Source organism: Xyrauchen texanus, chromosome 15 (genome assembly GCF_025860055.1).
Source record: "Xyrauchen texanus isolate HMW12.3.18 chromosome 15, RBS_HiC_50CHRs, whole genome shotgun sequence".
Lineage (NCBI taxonomy): Eukaryota > Metazoa > Chordata > Actinopteri > Cypriniformes > Catostomidae > Xyrauchen > Xyrauchen texanus.
In genome coordinates, this window is record NC_068290.1 from 13,743,683 (window position 1) to 13,765,706 (window position 22,024).

A 22,024-nucleotide genomic window follows, 5' to 3' on the forward strand; every position below is an offset into this window, starting at 1 on the left:
ACAAGGAGAAAAGCAAAGAACCTAAATCTGATCCCTGTGGCACTCCATACTTTACTTTTGTTTGATTTGACAATTCCTCATTTAAATAGACAAAGTGGTAGTGGTCTGTGTGGCAGGGCAGAGGGCGAGGCCAGGTCGTGATTCTATACACCCGGTCCCTTATCAGGCTAATCAAGCCTCCGAGAGAGATAAAGGCCGACTTTCTGGATTTCGGCACCAGTCTCTCTCACCCGCACCATCCTCCACAGTCGGCCTTTATCCCTCTCGGAGGCTTGATTAGCCTGATAAGGGACCGGGTGTGTAGAATCACGACCCGGCCCCGCCCTCCGCCCTGCCACAGTCTGCTAAATAGGACCCTAAACCATGCTAATGCAACTCCACAAATGCCAACATAATTCTCTAGCCTATTCAAGAGAATGTCGTGATCTATCGTGTCAAATGCAGCACTACGATCTAAAAGCACTAGAAGTGAAATGCAACCGCGATCAGATGATGAGAGCAAGTCATTTGTAACTCTGATAAGTGCAGTCTCTGTACTGTGATGAGGCCTAAATCCTAACTGAAATTGTTCATATATACTATTTCTCTGTAGAAATGAACATATTTGGAGAATACCACATTTTCTAATATTTTTGACATAAACGGGATATTTGAAATCGGTATATAATTAGCCAGTTCTCCAAGATCAAGTTGTGGCTTATGAACAAGCAGTTTGATAACTGCCATTTTAAAGGGACATGTCCTAAGGATAGCGAGAAGTTAAGAATAATAAGATGAGGTTCTGAAATTACAGGAAATATCTATTTTAAGAGCTTAGTTGGTATTGGTTGGCTAACAAACATGTTGTGGCTTTTGATGCTTTGATAAGTTTTGTTAGCTCTTCATGACCTATGACAGCGAAGGATTGAAGTTGCACGTGAGGAAAATTACAAGACACTGTTTTCTGAGGTGGTATTGTTATGAAGGTAAGTGAGGACCCAAAAGTGGTGTATGAAAAAACAGAGTCTTTAATGAAGCTTAGTAGATAATGTCAACACAAAGTCTTCTCCTTGAGAGGAATACAAACAAAAACAGCCCGCAGAGAGGGCGATAACAAACAGCATAAGCAAGTGCTTCCTACGAGCTGGAGTAAGTCCACGGGTAGTAGACAGGGCAAGTGGAGAAGCGACAACAGGCTGTGGGTCTCTCCCAAGGCAGAGGGTAGCTGTAGAATACCACTCTCTCGTGGCGTCAGGTAACTGGGCACAGAGATAGGAGATGGTCTTTAGCGGTGAACAGTTTAGTGACGGCGGATGCCAACAGGACAGGACTCTGGACAGAGATAAACAGGGCTGTAGTAGCTTCTAGAGATAGTATCACTGAGTGAGAATCCGACAGAGAATGTAGTGAGAGCGAGGAGAGAAATAGAGAGCTAATCAGAGGAAAGAGGGAACAGGTGGGCAGAGGATTAACGAGGAACTCAGGGAAGATGAGAAACAGCTGGAAGGGGAGGAAAGGAGAGGGGATAATAACATAAAACGACCAACAGAGGGCGACAGAGTAGAGGGAAAGAACAGAAGTGAGACATAACATGACAAGACAGGACAAGACATGACAGGTATGACAGATGATTGCATAATTCCAATTTTATTTCTGATTATTTCAATTTTATCAGTAAATAAATTCATGAAGTCATTACTCTTGTGCTGCGACATAATATCTGGTTCTATTGAGGCTTTATTCCTGTTACATTTTGTCTGACTCCAAGAGAGTTGAGAATATTGATAAATGCTAATCACAATGTGTAATTTTCATTATCTTTGTGAATGTTGAAGTCACCAACAATTAAAGCTCTATCTACAGTAACTACAAGTTACTAAAAATTTGCAAATTCAGGGAAATCAGAATAAGGCCCAGGTGATCTATATACTGTAGCAAGGGTAAAAGATTACATAGTTTTTTATTTATATCTGATGGTGTTACATTAATATTATTAGTTCAAAAGACTTACATTTATATCCTGTCCTCCTTAGTATCACAAAAACATCACTGTAAATTGTAGCAACACCTCCTCCTTGACCCTTCAGATGAGGCTTGTGTTTATAACAATAACCTGGGGGAGTAGATTCATTTAAACTAATATATCCATGCTGTTTAAGCCAGGTTTCAGTCCAAACTATGATCTGTAATAATTTAATTTACAATTAGTGCTTTGGTAGAAAGAGATCTAATGTTTAGTAGCCCTATATTTATATGATGTTTATCTTTAATTTGTTTGTTCAAGTTTGACCTTAATCACATTTTTTATAAATTGTTTAGGGTTTTGTGTTTGGTAGTTCGTGGGACAGACACAGTCTTTATGAGATATCTAGGTGATACAGTCTCTATGTGTTGTAGTTTACGTGACATGTGTGACATCTCAAGGCAGCTAGCAGACGTTCAGATTAACCAGTTTGTCTGCTTCCTGACCCGGGCCCCAGTTAGTCAAATACTATCATTATTAAGATTATTAAGATGAAAGAGAGGAGAGTGGCACCTTCCCTGGAGGGATGGGGTCCGTCTCTCTTTAGCAGGTCAGGTCTACCCCAAAAACTCTTCCAATTGTCTATAAATCCTATTCTATTCTCCAGACACCACTCAGACATCCAGCCATTCAGTGACACTAAACTGCTATAAACCTCATCACCACTGGGGGGGGACCAGAGCATATTACAGTGTCTGACATTGTTTTTGCAAATTCGCACACCTCTTTAACATTATCTCCGACTGGCAAAGCCGGACATTGTTAGTGCCGACATGAATAACAATTTCAGAAAATCTACGTTTAGCATTAGCCAGCACTTGTAAATTTGATTTGATGTCAGACACTCTGGCACACGAAATGCATTTAACAATAGTGGCTGGAGTCTCTATTTCCATGTTACTTACAATAGAATCACCAATAACAAGGGCTGTTTCAATATGATTCTCAGTGGGTGCATCACTGAGTAGAGAGAATCGATTGGAAACCCTAACAGGAACTGGAGAGTGGTGTCACTTTGCTGAGCGAGTATGCCGCCGAGATGCCACCCAAACACCCTGCTGCGGGTGCTCTACAGCCAGAACCAAAGTGTGTTGTGTTGCGCTCTGTACTGCCCGCATCCAAAACAGTATCTACTGGCTTCTCTTTCTCACTGACCTCCACTAGTGTTCGGACATGTGTCTCTAACTCATTAACCTTCCCTGTCAGCCTGACTATTTTCTTACATTTATGAAATGTTAATCCCTCACTGCTGACGGAAGAGGCTATTGTAAATGATGTTGATGTTTGTTGTTGTTGGTTTTTCTTGATAAGCGGTGCTTTGAGATTGATGCAATAAATATCTGTGTAACACAGAGGTGAAAAACAGGTGCGCACTGAAAAATGCACGCAGTTTAATCTGGATAAAAATTGAAAGCGGGTGCATGTGGAAAATGCACGCAGTTGAATCACGATAAGAGAATAATGTGGGGAAAAACCCAATGCATGCTGAAAAATGGCAGATTATAAGGATTAAAAGGCTGAAAACAGATATATAAGCGACGCTAAAAAGATAGCAGGCTACAAACACAGACTCGAGCTGTGCGCTAGCAGCAACAAGTAAAATACATACAGATGAAACCGTAGAAAAGAGGAAAAACCTGAAACACTGTAAAATTTCAAAGGATAAAATGATGAACATATAAGAATAGGCAATGCTTAGCAGGCCACAAACACTGGTGCAGCGTGTCGTTAGCAACAGGAGCAACAGTTGTCTAAAATCTGATGGACAGACTGGACAACCTGTCAATCACCAGTGAAAAAAAATTATAGATTCCATCTGTGCCTATCCACAACCCACTGGGAAAAGGGAGCCCAATCATGCTGCCCACTTGCCCATGTCTGTCCAAGTTTGGCGTTACTGCTGTAATGCCAATACACTTCTGGGCCTACCTTTTCTCATTAGTTCAGTCCTGTAATTTATAGGATTTCAAGGATGAAGAACACAACACATGGGACTCTACGCAAGCCAACTGCCATCTTGAGAACTACTTCTCCAGCACTTGCCTTGTGATTTAATGGCTATTAGTTACCTGCCTTACAGTTATCTGCTATGAACATTTCAGGCTAGTGGAAGTGATTTTTTTTTTTTTTTGAATGGTCCATTTAGATTTGACACCATTTTGCAAACCTCATCCTCAAAAAATGTGGATGACATTTAGAAGAAGGTTATCGCTTTGGCTCAGTACCTGGAGGAATGGATGAGCCAGCTTGGCTCATTCCACTCTTCTGAACAGCAATTCAGAGACAAAACTTGGACTTTACTTAGCCTTGTTACACAGTCGTTTTTTTGACTGCCTTAAAGCAAAGTGCCTCTGTTGACCTTTCTTGAAGACACAAACTCCCTGCCTGCTGAAATCCCTTAGGACTTCTCACTATTTACAGACTGAAAATGCACCTGTCAGCCGACCCATTGTGAGTGTACCTCCCCCTCGGTTTCACTCTTTTGACTCTGGAAACCGATTGCTCAGCTCATGCTCCTTTGGGTTCTGCTGATTTACTTGACTGACCTTTAGCTAAATATTCATTTTTATTCAGCTTTATTTTATGCTACATAACTGCCATAAAGGCTGACAATCTAAGCTAAAGAGAACATAGCTCAGGAGAGCTAACATTTAACACTCCCTTGTTCGAAATTTGAGCATTTCTGTTATGTAAAGTGTTTTTTTTATTCTGAATGCGTATAAACATTGCTAATATACTTTGCTTTGCGTCGTGGCCAACTTCTTGGCTTTAAGTGGCTTTAAATCTTTTGGCAGCAGTACAAGGAAGAAAGTCCACCACTGCGTTTTTGGCCAAAATTCTGTCAATTAGCCATTAGAGAGCTGTGAATGCTGTCAGGGCTTCGTGTAATTGCTTTGAGCGAAATATATTTATAAAGAGATGCTTAAAAGATTTGTGATGCAAGGCTGTTTACAAAAGGCTGTTTTCTCTCTGCCCTTTTGTTATTTACTTTTTGTCCTCTACTTCCTTAACAGCCCTTAGAGGCGAAACAAAATGAATGTAGCTGTCAGGTGCTCTTTCACTCATACACACAGAAAAACTTTGCTTATTTTTGGGCTATAGTACTGGATCCTACGGGACTTACCAGACACTTTCAAACACTCTTTTTCTTCCTTTAGGTGTGTAATAAGGGGCTGATGAAAACTGTTTTCTTTTCTGTGTATCCTGTAGCGCTTTACAGTTGGTTTAAAGACCATGTGAGAAGCTACAGGTTCTCAATAGGATTGAGATCAGGACTTTGACTGGGCCACTGTAGGACATTTATCTTTTTGTTCTTGAGCCACTCCAATCTTGCTTTGGCTTTGTGCTTGGGATCATTGTCATGCTGAAAGGTGAATTTCCTTCCTAGCTTCAGTGTCTTAGCGGACTGAAACATGTAATCTTGCAGTATTTCCCTATATTTTGCTCCATCCATTCATCCTTCAATTCTAACAAGTTGCCCAGTTCCTTCTGATGAGAAGCATAACCACAGCATGATGCCGCCACCACTATACTTCACTGTAGGGATTGTGTGTCTCGAGTCATAGGATGTGTTAGGTTTGCTCCACACATAGCCCTTTGAGTTTTGGACAAAAGCTCTATCTTGGTCTCACCTGACCAAAAAACCTTCTCCATCATTGCAGCTGGGTCACTCACGTGCTTTCAGATGGTACTTTTTGAGGAACGGCTTCTTTCTTGCCACCCTCTCATACAGGCCAGCGTTATGCAGTGCTCTTTATATGGTTGACTGGTGCACCATTACTCCACTCCCAGCCACTGAACTCTGTAGCTCCTTCAAAGTAATCGTTGGCCTCTCTGTGGATTCTCTCACAAGTCTCCTGTTTATTAGAGCACTGAGTTTTGAGGAACAGCCTTTTCTTAGGCAGTGCCTGGGTGGTGCAGCTTCCTGATTCCTGATTATTGATCCAAATGTTCACTGGCATATCCAAACATTTGGATATTATTTTGTTCTCTTTCCCTAATCTATGCATTTATATTACTTTATCTCTTAACTTCTTTGGAATGCTCTTTGGTCTTCATTTTCCTTCAGATTCACAGTCTGACCAATGGTCCTTCAACAATGGGTTTCATATCCAGAAAATAATTGCAACTTTAATGATTCACAGGTGGAAAAGTAATTTGTCCTCGTTAGGGCAATTTCTTTCATCGGTGTATCCTGGCAGCTTCCACAGCACGGGGTTGAATACTTATGCAAGATATTTCAGTTTTTTTATATATATTTCCCAACATAAAACCAATGTCACCTAGCAATAATTGATATTGAGTTCCAGTGTTTTAAAATAAAGTATTAAATAGAATGAATTGCACCATTTGTAATTCAGTAATATGAGATAATTGGTCAGGGGTCTGAATACTTTTGCAAGGCACTGTGTATATATATATATATATATATATATATATATATATATATATACACACATACACATACACACACACACACACACACACACACACACACACACACACACACACACAGTTGAAGTCAGAAGTTTACATACACTTTATTAACCACTCCACAGATTTCAGCTAACTAGCAAACTACATTTTTTGAAAGTCTTTTAGGACATCTACATTTAAGTAATTTAAAAAAATATATTTACAGATGGATTGTTTCACTTTTAATTGACTATATCACAATTACAGTGGGTCATAACTTTACATACACTAAGTTAACTGTGCCTTTGAGCAGCTTGGAAAATTCCAGAAAAATATGTCAAGCCTTTAAACAATTAGCCAAGTAGCTTCTGATAGGAGGTGTACTGAATTTGAGGTGTACACGTGGATATATTTTCAGGCCTACCTCCAAACTCAGTGCCTCTTTGCTTGACATCATAGGAAAATCAAAAGAAATCAACCAAGACCTCCACAAGTCTGGTTCATCCTTGGGAGCAATTTCTAAACGCCTGAAGGTACCACGTTCATCTGTACAATCAATAGTACACAAGTATAAACACCATGGGAACACGCAGCCATCATACCACTCAGGAAGTAGGCACATTCTGTCTCCTACAGATGAATGTAGTTTGGTACGAAAAGTGCAAATGAATCCCAGAACTACAGCAAAGGACCTTGTGAAGATCAAATCAAATCACTTTATTGTCACACTACTTTTTGTCAAATCAAATCACTTTATTGTCACACGACCATATGCACAAGTGCAACAGTAGGTGAAAGTCTTGTGTGCAGTTCCGAATAACATAGCAGTACCAATTACAATAAACAACAAATTTACACAACACAATTTACATAACAAATGTACACATTCTTACCCAACACAATATACAATGTACAGTAAACAATACACACAATATAGAATACACATACAATAAAAAAAAATAAGGGTAAGGGTATATAAAATATATATACAGTAGTTGAATTGGGGACAATATATTTGACAGTCCAGTGTGTGATACAAGATGATAATTAATAAAGTGCAGTGCTGATTATTGATGGTGAGAGATCAAATGTTCAGAAGTCTGATTGCTTGGGGGAAGAATCTATCATGTAGTCGGCTGGTGCGGGTCCTGATGCTGCGATACCGCCTGCCTGATGGTAGCAGTGAGAGCAGCCCATGACTCGGGTGGCTGGAGTCTCTGATGATCCTCCAAGCTTTTTTCACACACCACCTGTTATAGATGTCCTGGAGGGAGTGAAGCTCACCTCCGTTGATGTTTCTGGCAGTTCGCACCACCCTTTGCAGGACTTTGCGGTTGTGGGCGGTGCTATTGCCGTACCAGGCGGTGATGCAGCCAGTCAGGATGCTCTCTGCAGTACTGGTGTAGAACCGTGTGAGGATGTGGTGGTTCATTCCAAACTTCCTCAGCCGTCTCAGGAAGAAGAGGCGCTGGTGTGGACGGACCATATGAGTTCCTCAGTAATGTGGACACCGAGGAACTTGAAACTGCTTGGGGAAAAAGGTAGACAAGTATCTATATCCACATTAAAACAATGCCTTTATCGGCATAACCTGAAAGGCTGCTCAGCAAGGAGAAGCCACTGCTCCAAAACCTGTATTAAAAAGGTCAATTTACTGATTGCAAGCGTACATGGGGACAAATCTTGAAATATCCTCTGGTCAAATTTGAACTGTTTGGCCATAATTATCATCATTATGTTTTGAGGAAAAAGGATGAGGCTTGCAAGCCGAAGAATACCATCCCAACCATATCGGGTTGTAAGGGTTCTTTGCTGCAAGAGGGACTGGTGCACATCACAAAATAGATGGCACCATGAGGAAGGAAATTTATGTGGATATATTGAAGAAACATCTCAAAACATCAACCAGGAATTAAAGCTTGGTCGCAAATGGGTCTTCCAAAGATAATGACCCCAAGCATACCTCCAAAGCTGTGGCAAAATGGCTTAAAGTCTTAAAATCTTGTGTGAGTCCCATTCTGGACCTGTTTTTGCTAGGTGTCATGAGATTTACACATACCTACCCTTCTCTTTCTCTTTGCCTTTCTGTCTTTATCTTCCATACTTTTACCCTCTTTACCTCCCACACTAAACCAAGTATGTGTTTTCTAATAAGTTCTCCTCTCCTGCCTTCTTGGGCCTGTTATATTTATAGTGCTCATAATTCATTTACTTAGCTTGAGTTTGCTGACAGATCCCTTTTGCAGTGGCTGCCTTGACCGTTCCTATAAATTTGATTAAATAGAGCAGGAAAGCTTAAAGCTTTGTGTCTGCATCTGTCTGATCTTGTCTGTCATTTGAAGTCACTCCAGTTGGTGAGCTATGTTGTGTTATGGTTGTGACATCTAGGACCGGCTCTGTGCTAGAGAGAACAGGCATTGATATTCTCGTGGGAGAGTATGTATTGGGAACAATGACACACTTGCATCTTAACGATGGCTGTTGGAGCAGATAAAGATGAGTTTCTCGTAAAGCCTGGATTGACCTATATGACATTTCTAAGCATTTGGATCTTTAAGGGGGACTAAAATATCCTACATGTCCTTTTTCACTCTCTTTAAATATGAATGCATGTCTTTCTCAAGCTTTTTTCACTTCTTACCCCCTCCCATTTTGTTTTGAATGTTTTCTGAGAAGTTATAGGGTTATGATGGGCTTTAGGATCCAAGGCAGCTTGAAATGGAATTTCAATAAAAAAAAAAGCAGTGTAGCCCCAAGGAAAGGCCTCTTCTTTTTCCAGATGAGAAGATTTGCATAATTGGTCCATAATGCTCGAATTAGCATTTGTAAATCTTAATTTGATAATGCATCTTTTTGTCAAGGTGGTGAGACAGAATTGGATTATGGGCTTAGCTCTCATTAGCACCATTTGACAAAGGTCGATTTCATAACACCACCATTTCATCAACCGAGATTTCAAACGAATGCATTCCTTTTATATATCTCTCCTGGGTGGAAGTCATCCCTCCAGCTACTTTTGTCCACACACACACACACACACACACACACACACACACACACGCACACACACACACACACACACACGTGCGCACACGCACACACCTCGCTATCTAAATGGGGACCAATCATAAACTTCTATTTTAATGTAAAGGTAATTATTATTGCTACTGACTAACTTTAAGCCTAAAAGAAACCATTTTGCAAGAAATATATATACATATAGAGCCATCTGATGACAAACCAGCTTTCAGCATTCTCACGCATTAAAATTCAACAGTTCAAACTGGTAAATAGAATAGATTTTACTTAACATAAAACATAGTAAAGAAGTATTAATGTTGTTGTACAGTTGTTTTGATGATGTTTATTTGAAAAATAATATGTTTGTTTCATTACTTTTGACCACCAAGTTGTATTGAGCAGTTACAGAAAATTCATTCAAATGACTAGTAATTCTCACATTAGATTTTAATATAATTTGTATGTTGTGTTTTATTTAGATACAATTTCACAGAAATGTTGATTAAAACAAAAGATGTCTTCACATGTATCACACTGGTAATGACTTACATTATAGTTTTAAATGAAAACCATCAGGTTATTCATAAGCTTGAATTCCACCAGATCAAAATTGACACATGAATGCAAAAGGTGTAGATGCTGAACGTAATAATAGGGTTAAATAAAGACTGAGTGAAATTCAACACTGTCACTGCTCACTTCTTGGGACAAATGCATTCCCAAACTATATCTAAGTAAACGCACACACACATATACCAACACCTCTTAATGCCATGGTGAGAATGAGATGCAGTGCTATTTCTGAATCTATTTGTAATTTTTTACTGACATTCATTCTGTTGATGAATCAGCACAAGTCAGTATGAGCCCATTTAACATCTCATCAGGTATCATGCAGTATTATTTCTACAGTTTGATTGTTCCCCACAGCGTGTCACTGCATCCAAACCATCTCTCTTTTCTCTTTTCTCACAGGAAACAAGGATAAACTGCATTCGTATCGCCCGCAAAGGTGAGTCATTCAGTGCTGATGATACAGAAAATGTTCTTCTTAGAAGTACTGTGCAATTGTATCCTATATTGTTCTTTGAAAGACAAAGTGAGGCAAAGTGTCCTAAGTATAAGGTCTGGGCGGAAAATATGGCAGAAGTTTGAGTATACCTTGAGTATACAGGCAGTATGAAATTGACTTTAAAGTGGTTATATAGGGACCAAATTTCATAGAGACTTGAGGGTAGGTCTTTTGACTTGGACCAGCAAGCACCCAGAAAACCCTAGCGCTTTTGCACAGGCAAAATCCTAAAAGAAAATATAAAAATCTTTTAATGTTTGTTTTTCACATATTTGCAATGCAGTTGCCTGGAGGCAACAGGTTTTCTGGTATGTCATCAGCATTCTACCTCTGGATAACATGGGAGAACAATTTGCTGCCTGTGGAGTATGTGTCAATGTTGTTTTTTCCTCATCACTGACTAACATCAGTACAGGCTTTGGTATCATGTCTTCATGTCTTCCCAGCTAGTAGTTCAGCTTTGTGATCCTTGCTCAAGCCTCTCAGTGCTGTAACACTGAGAAATACTCTGTAATGGGTCACTAGCTAATCTTACGTGTGACCATGTGTGCACATTTTTTCCAAGAGTGCTCAGATTTCTGATATGAGCTGCAAGCGCCCATGGATTCCCTAAAGGGCAGAGGAAAGTGTACAACTTAAAATGGGTGTGTGTTTGTTTGATGTCTAATATGTCATGTCTAATAGGGTGGGAATCATCAGCAGGGATCTGGCAATGCATTATTATATTAAATTTATAATGGAATCAGTCGCGTTTGACAACCGTTATAATTTAGATAAATGACAAATTACCAGATTATTTGTCTGAATAAATTCTCCACCATTAAATTCGAAATACAACGTCTCGTTGCATCAGCTCACAATTTCTACTGTAGGGAATTAGCTTTAATAAGAGAATTATGAGTATTATTCTCTTATTGGAGTAATATTATTCTCATGGCTTATTGACAATAATATTACACATATAGGTATAGCTTTGAAGCTAAATCTTTTAGAAACAGGGATGAGATTATTTATCAAAATATACCACAGTCAACATTTCATTAAAAGGGAAACATGAATAATTAATCATAACTCGTTCTAATTAATTATGAACATTTGGATTGGTTAATAGAATCAACTTGAGGTAGCTGAATTAGCATTGCAATCAATTTATCTGTTGGTCCAGCGAACACTCAGTATTGATTGTCTATCAATTCTCAGAAAGGATATTTTTCATGGCCACACAAAAATAACTCTTTCTTTGCATAAAGCTAATATCGAATTGTTACATTTACATTGATTTACAAGCAGACCAGAATCAACTCGCAAGAATGTACACAAAAGTTTATTTAACTAAAATACGAACACATAACTTATCTAAACAAAAACATACACACGAAATCACTCATACATGAGAAAGGGAAAAGTGAAAATAAAATGAAACCGGAACAGAATAGGGCAAATGCAGTTATGAAAAGAGTCATTTTGACCATCTGAGAGAACCATCAAGCTCTTAATTTAAAAGCACCTTTTGTTACAAAGGGGTTTACCTCTTATGCTAAACATAGGTTCAGTTAGCTACTGGTACGATACTTGCAATTGCCTTAGCAGTTGAGAGAGCCCGGATTCAGTCGCAGGAGAATGTCCGGATGGTTCCTCGAGTCGATGGTGTTCAAGTTGTACATGGCTTGAGGTGTTGAGGCCTGCCGGCCTATATATTATATATATATACCACTTTGCAGTGTGTCACACAAAGATTAATTTGATAGGAAACATGGCAGAACTAATTGTACATTGTCTGGTAGTTCTGTCATAAGGCGTGCATAAAAACAGTATACAGTAATTACAAAAAGACACTATACAAGACAGTAATGCTCCTATACACAATGTCCTGGGGATATACGTGTTCATTTATAGTTTGTTTATAAATGACGAAGAAAAGTCTGTGTTCTGGGCTTTATGTCCATTTTCTATGGGGGAAAGAGTGAATCAATCTTTGCTTCTAGCCTCCTCCCCACTTGGAATGTCACTGGGGGTCCACTATTTGCTGATCGAGTGTCAGCAAATTCAGTCTAAAGGCTTGATAATGATCAGTGGGGGAGCAGACATAATGGAGTCTGCTTGGGCCTACTTGGACCTTTGCTTGTTACAGTCTTGAGACATCTGTTGTCTTATTCATTAAATAATGAATAATTGTGTGTCTGATTGGTCCAGATGCTACACTGGTGTATTGCAATATTTTACTAATTTCTTATTCACCGTCATTGGACATTGGTGCTTTATCATAGAGCCATAGAAGTAACGTCAGGTTCAGTAAAAAAAAAAACTATGTGAGAGAATTGCCCACCTTGGTTCCAGTGTGGTTAATATTACATAAAACTCTTGCAGTCTAGCTGTCTGAGGTCAACCTTACAAATGAAACAAGGCTCGCTCTAGTTGCAATTGTGGTCAGATAGAAATAATTGAGTGTTCGTTCTGAGTGATGGTCAGTTTGTTTTGCCCAAAATATGTATATAGTAAAAAAAAATTCTGCCTATCCACATCCCATTGTCTGGAGACAAGGCCAGTAAGCGAGAACAGGTCATTCTTTCATCATGTTTGTTTTGGGTGCTCTAGTTAGGGACAGGACTGTATCAAAGCAGAAATATCCAGGTTGAGCAGTCTCGGCTTAGACACGCTGTAGCATGAGGGCAGACAGATAAGTTCTCAGGTCCCTGTCCAGTCAGGCGAAAGGCCTTCACATCAAACACCACTGATGGAGTCACCTGTGCCTGTCAATACATGCCACACACCTGTCAGAGCCCTCAGAGAAAGATAAAAGTCTTCAGGAGGCATGACTTCATGTCAAAACAATAGGAAAGAATCACACTCCCATCTATCGAGCGCCGTCAGAGCTAAGTGTGGACAGTATTTATAGTCTACAGCGTTTGCTGCTAGTCTTGCTGTCAAATCGACCTGGCTGGCCAAAGACCCTTCTAGTGAGGCGGAGTAATCTGACTGAGAAAGACAACTAGTCCTGCATGACTAAATGCCAGAAATGTTGTTCCATAATGCAGCTTATTGTGGCCAAGAGCCGTTTACTTATACAGAAAGAGACCTTCCAGTGACAAGTGTCCTTTTGTTTACAGTTCATTTTGTTTTTATGTGCCGTTTAGGGATGGGTTTATCTAAAATTAGATTGTACCACAATAATAGACTGGAGTGAAAAAAATATTTAAATATTGATGCAGCTGTCTCTGCAAACATTTTTATCAAAAACAGCTGAAAAATATTGGAAAATGTGTATAGACTGACAGTTAGATAAAGTTCTGATTGTGGAAATCGAATTAACATAACTCTTCATATCTTTAACAAGTTTGGTGCGACTGGCAAACTTAGGCAAATCTAGTGATTATTTTATCCTCAAATGCACTTGTTGTATTAACCTGGTACTTTGTAATGACAACTTTGTTTCCAGATGGACTGTCAGCAAATCAGATTAGAGCTTGCCAGATGGAGAATGTACTTTCCATTTTTGTATGCAATATGCAGCATTCAGTGAATAGACAGTCAGTGAATAGACTACAGGCAGTCTGTGGGCTTGCCATCTGAGACTAGGTAATGACTTGTCTTCCTTGCATGAAGCCAAGAGACAACAGTTGACATTTTAGGACTGTTTCATCTTCTCAGTGGGCGCAGACATGCCACGGACACAAGACCGCGTGACCTCAGCACACTCGTGAACGCGCATACTGCTGCTCACCGGATGTAATGATTTCACACCAAAATCGTATCGATTTATCAGACATTAATTTAAGCACTGGAGTCATATGGATGACGTTAATGCTGATTGTCTGCTTTTTGGAGCATCAAAAATCGTGTTACCATCCACTTGAATCCTACTGAGCTGAGATTTTTTCTATTTTGCTTCAAATTCTGCTGAAGAAAGGAAGTAATATACATCTGGAATGGCATAAGGGTGAGTCAATGTTGAGAGAATTTCCATTTTTGGGTGAACTTTACCTTTAATAATCCCCTTCCTGAGGTCCTATTGTCAATCATGACCCATGATCTTGAAGCGATCACTCTTGTAGTCTCTCGTAGACCCCCAACTTTTATCATTCAGATGTTTCCACCTGATATTTTTATGAATAAAAGTGAAAGAATAAAGATATACAGTGCAATCATTAAGTGCAGCAGAGTGCTCAGTCAATAAATGCATTGCTAAACAGATGTGCTTTTAGTCTGGATTTGAATGTGGCTGTTGAATGTGGAGCACATCTGACCTCTTCTGAAAGCTGGTTCCAGCTGCGGATGGCATAATAGCTAAATGCTGTTTCTCCTTGTTTTGAGAGATCCCTTGGAATTTCAAACTGACTTGATCCTAATGATCTGAGAGGTCTATTGGGTTTATGTTCAATAAGCATATCTGCAATATATTTCAGTCCTAGGTCAATGATTGATTTATAAACTAGTAATAGTACTTCAAAATTAATTCTAAATGTGACTGGAAGCCAGTGTGAAGACCTGTAGTAGAGTTCCTAAAAATTTTATTTCTTGTTTTTGTTAAAGTCCAGTCAAAAGATCCATTAATCCACCCAATATGAGCGGGTCTTGGCTGTGGTGAATTTCTAGGTTTTCTTTTACCAAAGCTTGCCTTAAAAATTTCCAAAGCTTGTGCCTCCATTTCAAATCAATCAAATCAAATCAAATAAAATCAAATCACTTTATTGTCACACGACCATATGCACAAGTGCAACAGTAGATGAAAGTCTTGTGTGCAGTTCCGAGCAACATAGCAGTCATGACAGTGACGAGACATATACCAATTTACAATAAACAACATATTTACACAACACAATTTACAATTAGGTGTCATTTTCAATGGCTTGAAATATTAATGTTGGAAAATATTGGAAATCCCAATATTATCAACATAACCTGTCGAAGAAATCCAGCTTGTTGAAAACATATACTTTTGGTTGTTGCATTTAATTTGCCACATAATTGTCCTTCTCCTTTGAATCTAGATTCATTATACAGAGGAAAAACGATATCTGGATTTCATAGTCTTACAAAACTAAGCTGCCGAGACTCCCATTTCAGTGCACAGGTGACAGTTTAATTAACAGTCCCTTGACAGTCTTCACAGAACAATAGACTTTCATTGTAACTTTAAGTGCTAATTTCCACTTTTGGGTGCGCTCAGCAGGTGCTCACATTAATCTTGAAACAAATTTCATGCCTGTGTTTGGCTTAATTGATGTTCTGAAAAGAAACTCAGCACGACAATAAAAATCTGATCAGGCTTGTATCAAACTTTAATGGAGGTTTTCCCATCTATAATTCATGGAATGAATAAATTGTTATACCTCATTAAGATTTTGTGATTTAGCTGTTATGGTATAGATTACACATGAAGCTTCCTTTACATGCGTTTCTTATGGAGTATTGCACTTGCATATAGATGGTAGAGCTACTGTATAACACTGCTGTATTCCAATTCTGAGTCTTCGTAAATGTATTTTCAGTAAAATATGTAAACATCCATGAAACCAAAATATATTCACCTTTAAAGCAATGTAATTATTCTTGTTCTATTGGCAGATTTGTTTCCACTTATGTATTTTATACCTTACTATTTATAGAGGTTTATTAAATATTGGTAACACTTTACTGTAAGGTTCAATTTGTTTACATTAGTTAACATGAACTAACAATGAACAATACTTTTACAGCATTTATTAATGTTAATATTAATTAGTTAATGTTAATTGCAACATATATTAATACATTTTTTACATTATAATAACATTAGTTAATGCACTATGAGCTAACATGAACTAACAATGGTATTTGTTATTAACTAACATTAATAAAGATATAATGTTAAAGCTGCAAATAAAATATTGTTAATTGTTTATGATACCAAATGCATTAACTAATGGAACCTTATTGTAAGGTATTACCAATTTATTCTTCAAACAGGTGAAAAAATGACCTAAGACAACCTCTCATACAATGTTAGGATGTGTATATATATTTTTTGCTGGCTAACAAACTTATTATTTATTTAATATATATAAGTGTTCAGAGCAAATCATAGTGAAAGTATGAATATTGTAGGATCACAGATAGCTTAAATGTTGGTTGTTATTTTCCCCCATCTGCTTTGAATGCCTTCTTCTTTTTGACAATCCAGTGCCATAACCCCAGTCAACAGAATGATGACGTGGGTAAAATCTCTTTAGGTTTCTTTGCCATTCTGAGTGATCCATTGCTGTTATAGAAAGATGGAGAAGTTTTGAAACTGCCCTTGGCTGTTGATGAAGCAGAGAGAGCATGGATATTTCTTTAACTTGCCGGCCCATAACCCTCTTTCCACATGTTTATGACTTGTTTTTAGCTTTGGTCTTGGAGCCCTGCAGCAGACCTCTTTCCTCAGGCCATAGCGGACTTTCTTTGTCTCAGAGCCCTGTAGCTTTCATACTTAAAGAAGAGATGACACCAGACCCAGAATGTAAACCGATCTCTAGACCCCTACAACATTACAAAGAAGATTTTCTCTCCCGATGACCAAGCATGAACATAGTCTTGTCTGCAAGGAACATATTAGTTCAATATGCTCTTTTCAGTTTCGTCTAGCTAAAAGTGTGATTGGAAATTAAACTCAGTTTCTTTAGTCAATTGCACAGGAAGGGGAGGTGATGCTGTGTCACTTGTTATTTTCATAAGTTGATACATTTTGAAGAGTTGTAATTTTTTGTGGCTCACACCTGCTTGCCTTTGCCAATTAAATGGATTTTGTAACAGCTGAAAGCCTGCCTGGAGGCACATTTTTGCATGATGACATCTAATGATAAATGACACTGGAACACTTTGTCTTCTCCCTAAAGTCCTGCTATGGTGCTAACTGATGGTACCATAGAGCTATTTTTGTTAGATTGTTTTACTCAGATTAGTGGTCAACAATTATGGGGTTTTCAGTGGCTTATTGTAATTTTTATAACCCATGGTTTCAAAACCAATTTTTGCCAATCCTATTGAATTTAAAATGTCTCTGGGTTCAGCGTTACAAGGTTGAAGGTTAGTGCAAATATCACCGCACCACATTATTTTCAGGCAGTATTTTTGTAATTTGTGCCAAGAGAAAAAAAATATGAAAAGACTGATCACTATGATGATATTCCCATAACTTGCTTGAGGCCTATATATGTATGTGTAACTGTAATGAATTACTTAATAATCACTAGATCAATTAGCGATACAACTTTCTCAATAAAAATGGAAGCAAAAGTTGAAAAAAAATAAGTACATTTTTCACAAACCGGCAGTTTTTTTTCTTCAGCTCATACTCTGTGGCTCTGCATGCACAGGATTGTGGGATATACTAGGCAGTGAAGGGATAGATCTATGCTGCCTTCAAAAAGTGATCAGATGAAGGTATCTCATTAGACAGGATGTGATATGAACATTGGATTCGAATGTGCCCTCCTGCCTCTGAAGGCAGAATTTTCATGTCACGAGTTTAAGGTTGGACCCAAATGCAGGAGGCAATGAAAAGGGCTTTATTAAATAAACAAACAAATTAAAATCCAAAACTCTCACAATGGAGATAAATAAATCAAAACCTGCAGCAAACAATGATGACCAACCGAATCAGGAACTGGAGCTAGACAGACCGTTTAACAAGGACCAATGCACAAAACAATCTGGCACAAGACAATCTTAAATAAAGGAGCAAACAAGGAGATAACGATGAGGGCAGGTGAAACAAATTAACTAATATTCAGACAGATAACAAAAGGGGCAGATCTACCGGTGTGGCAAGAAAAAGTATTGCCACACCATCTGCCACCCAAAATAAGTATCCAAATGTATTAAATATAAATGTAAGTATTTTATAGTTGGTGTTGACATTGTGTAGGGGTTAATTCATGTCAAACTGCCTAAACTCTCACTGAATGCACAAATGACTAAAGACCCATAGAGTGATTGATTACAGAAGCAACCAATCCTGTGATTGTTTACAGCAGCTGCAGGGGCCAATCACAACATCAACCAATCTCCTACCTACTATTGCAGCACATGTACAGTGTTTGGTTCTCTCGAGGATGAGCTTAGTTCCTCAACAACAATGACCACATAGACAAATAAGTGGAAAAAGTGAGTTTCTCAGTTGTTTCCAAGTATTCACTGAATGATTATTAGATACATCGCTGACAGTTATGGGTTGAGATTTGTAAGACGTGTCCTCACCACCTTTTGAAATGACTTTCGTCAGGTATGTGCATAATCCAGATGAAACATCTCCAGTTCTTGAGTAGGAGTTTCTATTTCATCTGTGTGTGTTTCGACTGGCAATCCGGTGCTGGAATGTTTAATTTTGATTGTTATCAGTGTTGTAATGTCGGCACTTTTTCCGCAGCTCATGCTCTTTTCCGTGTCCCCCATTGTGATGACCTTCTCGGCCGTTTTGTTTGTGTGTATGTGAGAACAGAATAACATGACATATGCATGCATTTTCTATCCATGGGTACACTTAACAAAACATACACTAAAAATGCCTGCATAAGGTGGTGATGTTTAGTCCAGATTTTTGATTCTATATGTGAAGCTTAGTAACATTTCGAATTTGTTGATGTGTTTAATAGACAATGTCTTTGCTCTTGAGATATATAATTTGATACTTATTTTTTATTAAGCAATTTTTCCTTTTTGTTTTAAATGTTGGCAAATCAGCAGCAAAATGGTTACTATGTGGTTACTCTTGTTTAACAAATGAATGGACATTTGTAATTTGATAGTGACTCCAGTTACTGAACTAGTACTTGCAATTAAGCTTGGTAGCTTAATCCATAAGAACTGTGCATGGTCGCTTGCTTTGGTGTTGTCACTCCTCATAGTCTGCATGCCACCCCATAAAAAACATTTATTCCCATTCCTATTCCCGAGAATAAACAATCCAGTGCTCATCTCATTTAGAAAACAACATTTCTCTTCTGCTGCCTTTGTGTAGCTCAAAACCTTTTTAGTGCTTATTGAACTTTCATTTTGCATTGTTGTGAGAGAGCAGAACATATAGATTTCCTGTAAAATGCCACATACTCCATAGCTCACATAAACTCACAAAAACCTGCACAATATCCCCATATTCACAAAATTCCCTCACAAGCATGTGCATGTGAAAAGAGTATAAATCGCCGGGCTGCTGCCAGTCCAGGTCAGGGCAATTTGCCTCAGGCTGCAATGCATATGTACTCTTTCTCTTTGCTCAGTCTGGGATCACACAGACTCATTCTCCAGTGTGACAGAGAGTCGTGCTCTTCCCCTGGAGCCTCAGATTGTGAAATGACCTCTGCCCACTCGCTGTCAATGGAGACAGGTGCAGGGGATAAATAGCCGTCTGGGTGCAGTTGATGCTCGCACCGCTGAGGATGTGCGCAATCTGCGTGGCACAGTAGTAATGAGAAACATATAGCACTCACAACGAGAGATTGAAATAGCCCTTAGGATTGCAAGAGATCTTACAATTCTTTACCTTTGGGTCTCTATCCTTGAGTGCCTTTAGGGTTGTTACCTGTAGATTTTTGGTACATTTCTCACTTACACTTACACATTGACACTCCTTCGAATAGTGTCAATTCTCTTTTTCCTGTCTTGTTTTGTCTTTCTGTCGGTGGAGTGCCACAGGTCTTTAGTTTAATGTTTTGTCAATCTGAATCCCCTTTTTTCCTGAAAAATCCTGCTAAAATCATCTTGGTAGATGGAAACTTGTTCGATATGGTTTTTAGCAAGTGGAAGCTGGTTAAAGCTAGACTTCCAGCCAAGGTCAACCTAATAGACCATCTTGGTCAACTTGCCCTGCTGAAAAGACCAGCTTAGACTTGAATGGGTTTCAAGGCTGGTTTAGGCTGGTTTATCCTGGTTAGTGCTGGTCTAGCTGGTTGACTAGAAGAGCTATACTATTCACCAGAAGAAAAATAAAAGGTTAACCAAGGAATTCATGCTGGTTAAGCAAGTGAAAAAGCCTGGTGGGGATACCAACACACCAGTGTCTAATGCTATAGATGAACAAATCGCAACATATGTTGGTGACTAGCAATGCTCGTCTTTTCAAGATGTAGATTAGAGCTGGTTGACCACCATGGCTAAGTTGTTGAAGATCAGGCTGAACTGTTTAACCATGTTCCAAAATACTGCTTGAAGTGATTGATCAGTTTTTTCAAAGCTCGACCTTAACCTCTTAATGACGGGTGGGTCAAAAATTACTCACTTGCATATTTATTTACATTTAATTTATGTTTAATGTGTGTTTATACTGTAAACTAATATTGACATCCAATATATAATTTAAAATATCTGGGTCTCAAGATTTGATATTTTAAAGAGATTTTGATGATCGCAAAGTTACAATATTAAGATTTTATAAAACTTGTCAATAGTGAAACTCAAAACACGGAAAATGAAACCGGAAGTTCTGACATTTATTGTCTTCCAGCCAATGAGCACAATCCTCCAGACATAGGTATGCATTGCAAGAGTCCAATAAATAAAATCCAATAGAGATTTTAGTCCAAAAATGTACAAATATGAAGGGATATTGATCAATCTGTATTTGTTCAGGTTTTACATATTCAACACGTTATCATTCATGTCCATTCTCTGCAAAATCTTGTTTCAATAGCAAAACACACAAACATGATATTTGGGAGGGTCTTATGAACAAAATGAGCCCTCCCTCAAAATTGCCTGTGCAGTTGTGTTTGGGTAGTCATTCAAAATAGCCAAACAAAACAGTTGACACAAATGATGTAAGATTTGCATCATCCATGTTTGTCTCTGGATAAAGCCAGCCAGTGAAAAGCTAGATAATTTTTGACTGATGGGGTCATGTAGCTAATAAAAAGATGAAAACAACGATATGAGGGTTGTACATCTCCCTGATGCGTATTCATGAAGGCACTATCACCAAGGGCCTGGAGGAACCGTTCCTCCCGACTGCATTTTTTCATCAAACCCCCTGTTCAACTGCACATCCAGAGGGCTCTTGCATGTCATTCAACCCGAGATGAGCCACCCTCCCCGGCTTCACTCACCTTGAGTTAGACCCCGGAGCACACATGCTTCCAATGCATTGACATAGTATTTTTTTTCAACTGCTTTTCGTTCAGTTTGCATTGGGAGTAGGTGTGCTCCAGGCTTCACTGATGGTGATCGAAGCGAGGGAGAGTAAGTCTCCCTGGCTTGAGGCAGTAGCTAATAACCCTGGGAGAATGGCAGAGCAAAAGCTCTGTAAAAAAATTCAATTGCATTCGAATGGGGAAAAAATTTACAGAAGCATCTGTTAGAAGCATAAATGTTTATTTCCATTACAACATTTCAAATGTACATTATAAAATGCTCTCATTTACAGTACTGTGCAAAAGGCCCATAAGATGTTTCACAAAAGCATTTGTCTTAAGATGGTTATTTATATCTTCATCTTTAGTGTGTCAATAGGAAATATAAATGTTAGACTCCCAAACATTACTTTTGCAAATAGAAAAGATTAG

At 38.6% G+C, this 22,024-nt stretch overlaps 1 protein-coding gene across 7 annotated transcripts in view; it reads left to right on the forward strand.

Moving 5' to 3' along the window:
• Positions 1 to 22,024, forward strand: part of LOC127656351 (receptor-type tyrosine-protein phosphatase U-like) — a 319,639-nt gene that overhangs the window by 233,631 nt on the left and 63,984 nt on the right. For all 7 annotated transcript variants that reach the window (XM_052144640.1, XM_052144642.1, XM_052144643.1 and 4 more), the window contains exon 13: positions 10,415 to 10,451. In XM_052144640.1, coding sequence (XP_052000600.1) covers positions 10,415 to 10,451 — 37 coding nt within the window. The remainder of the gene's footprint in view (positions 1 to 10,414; positions 10,452 to 22,024) is intronic.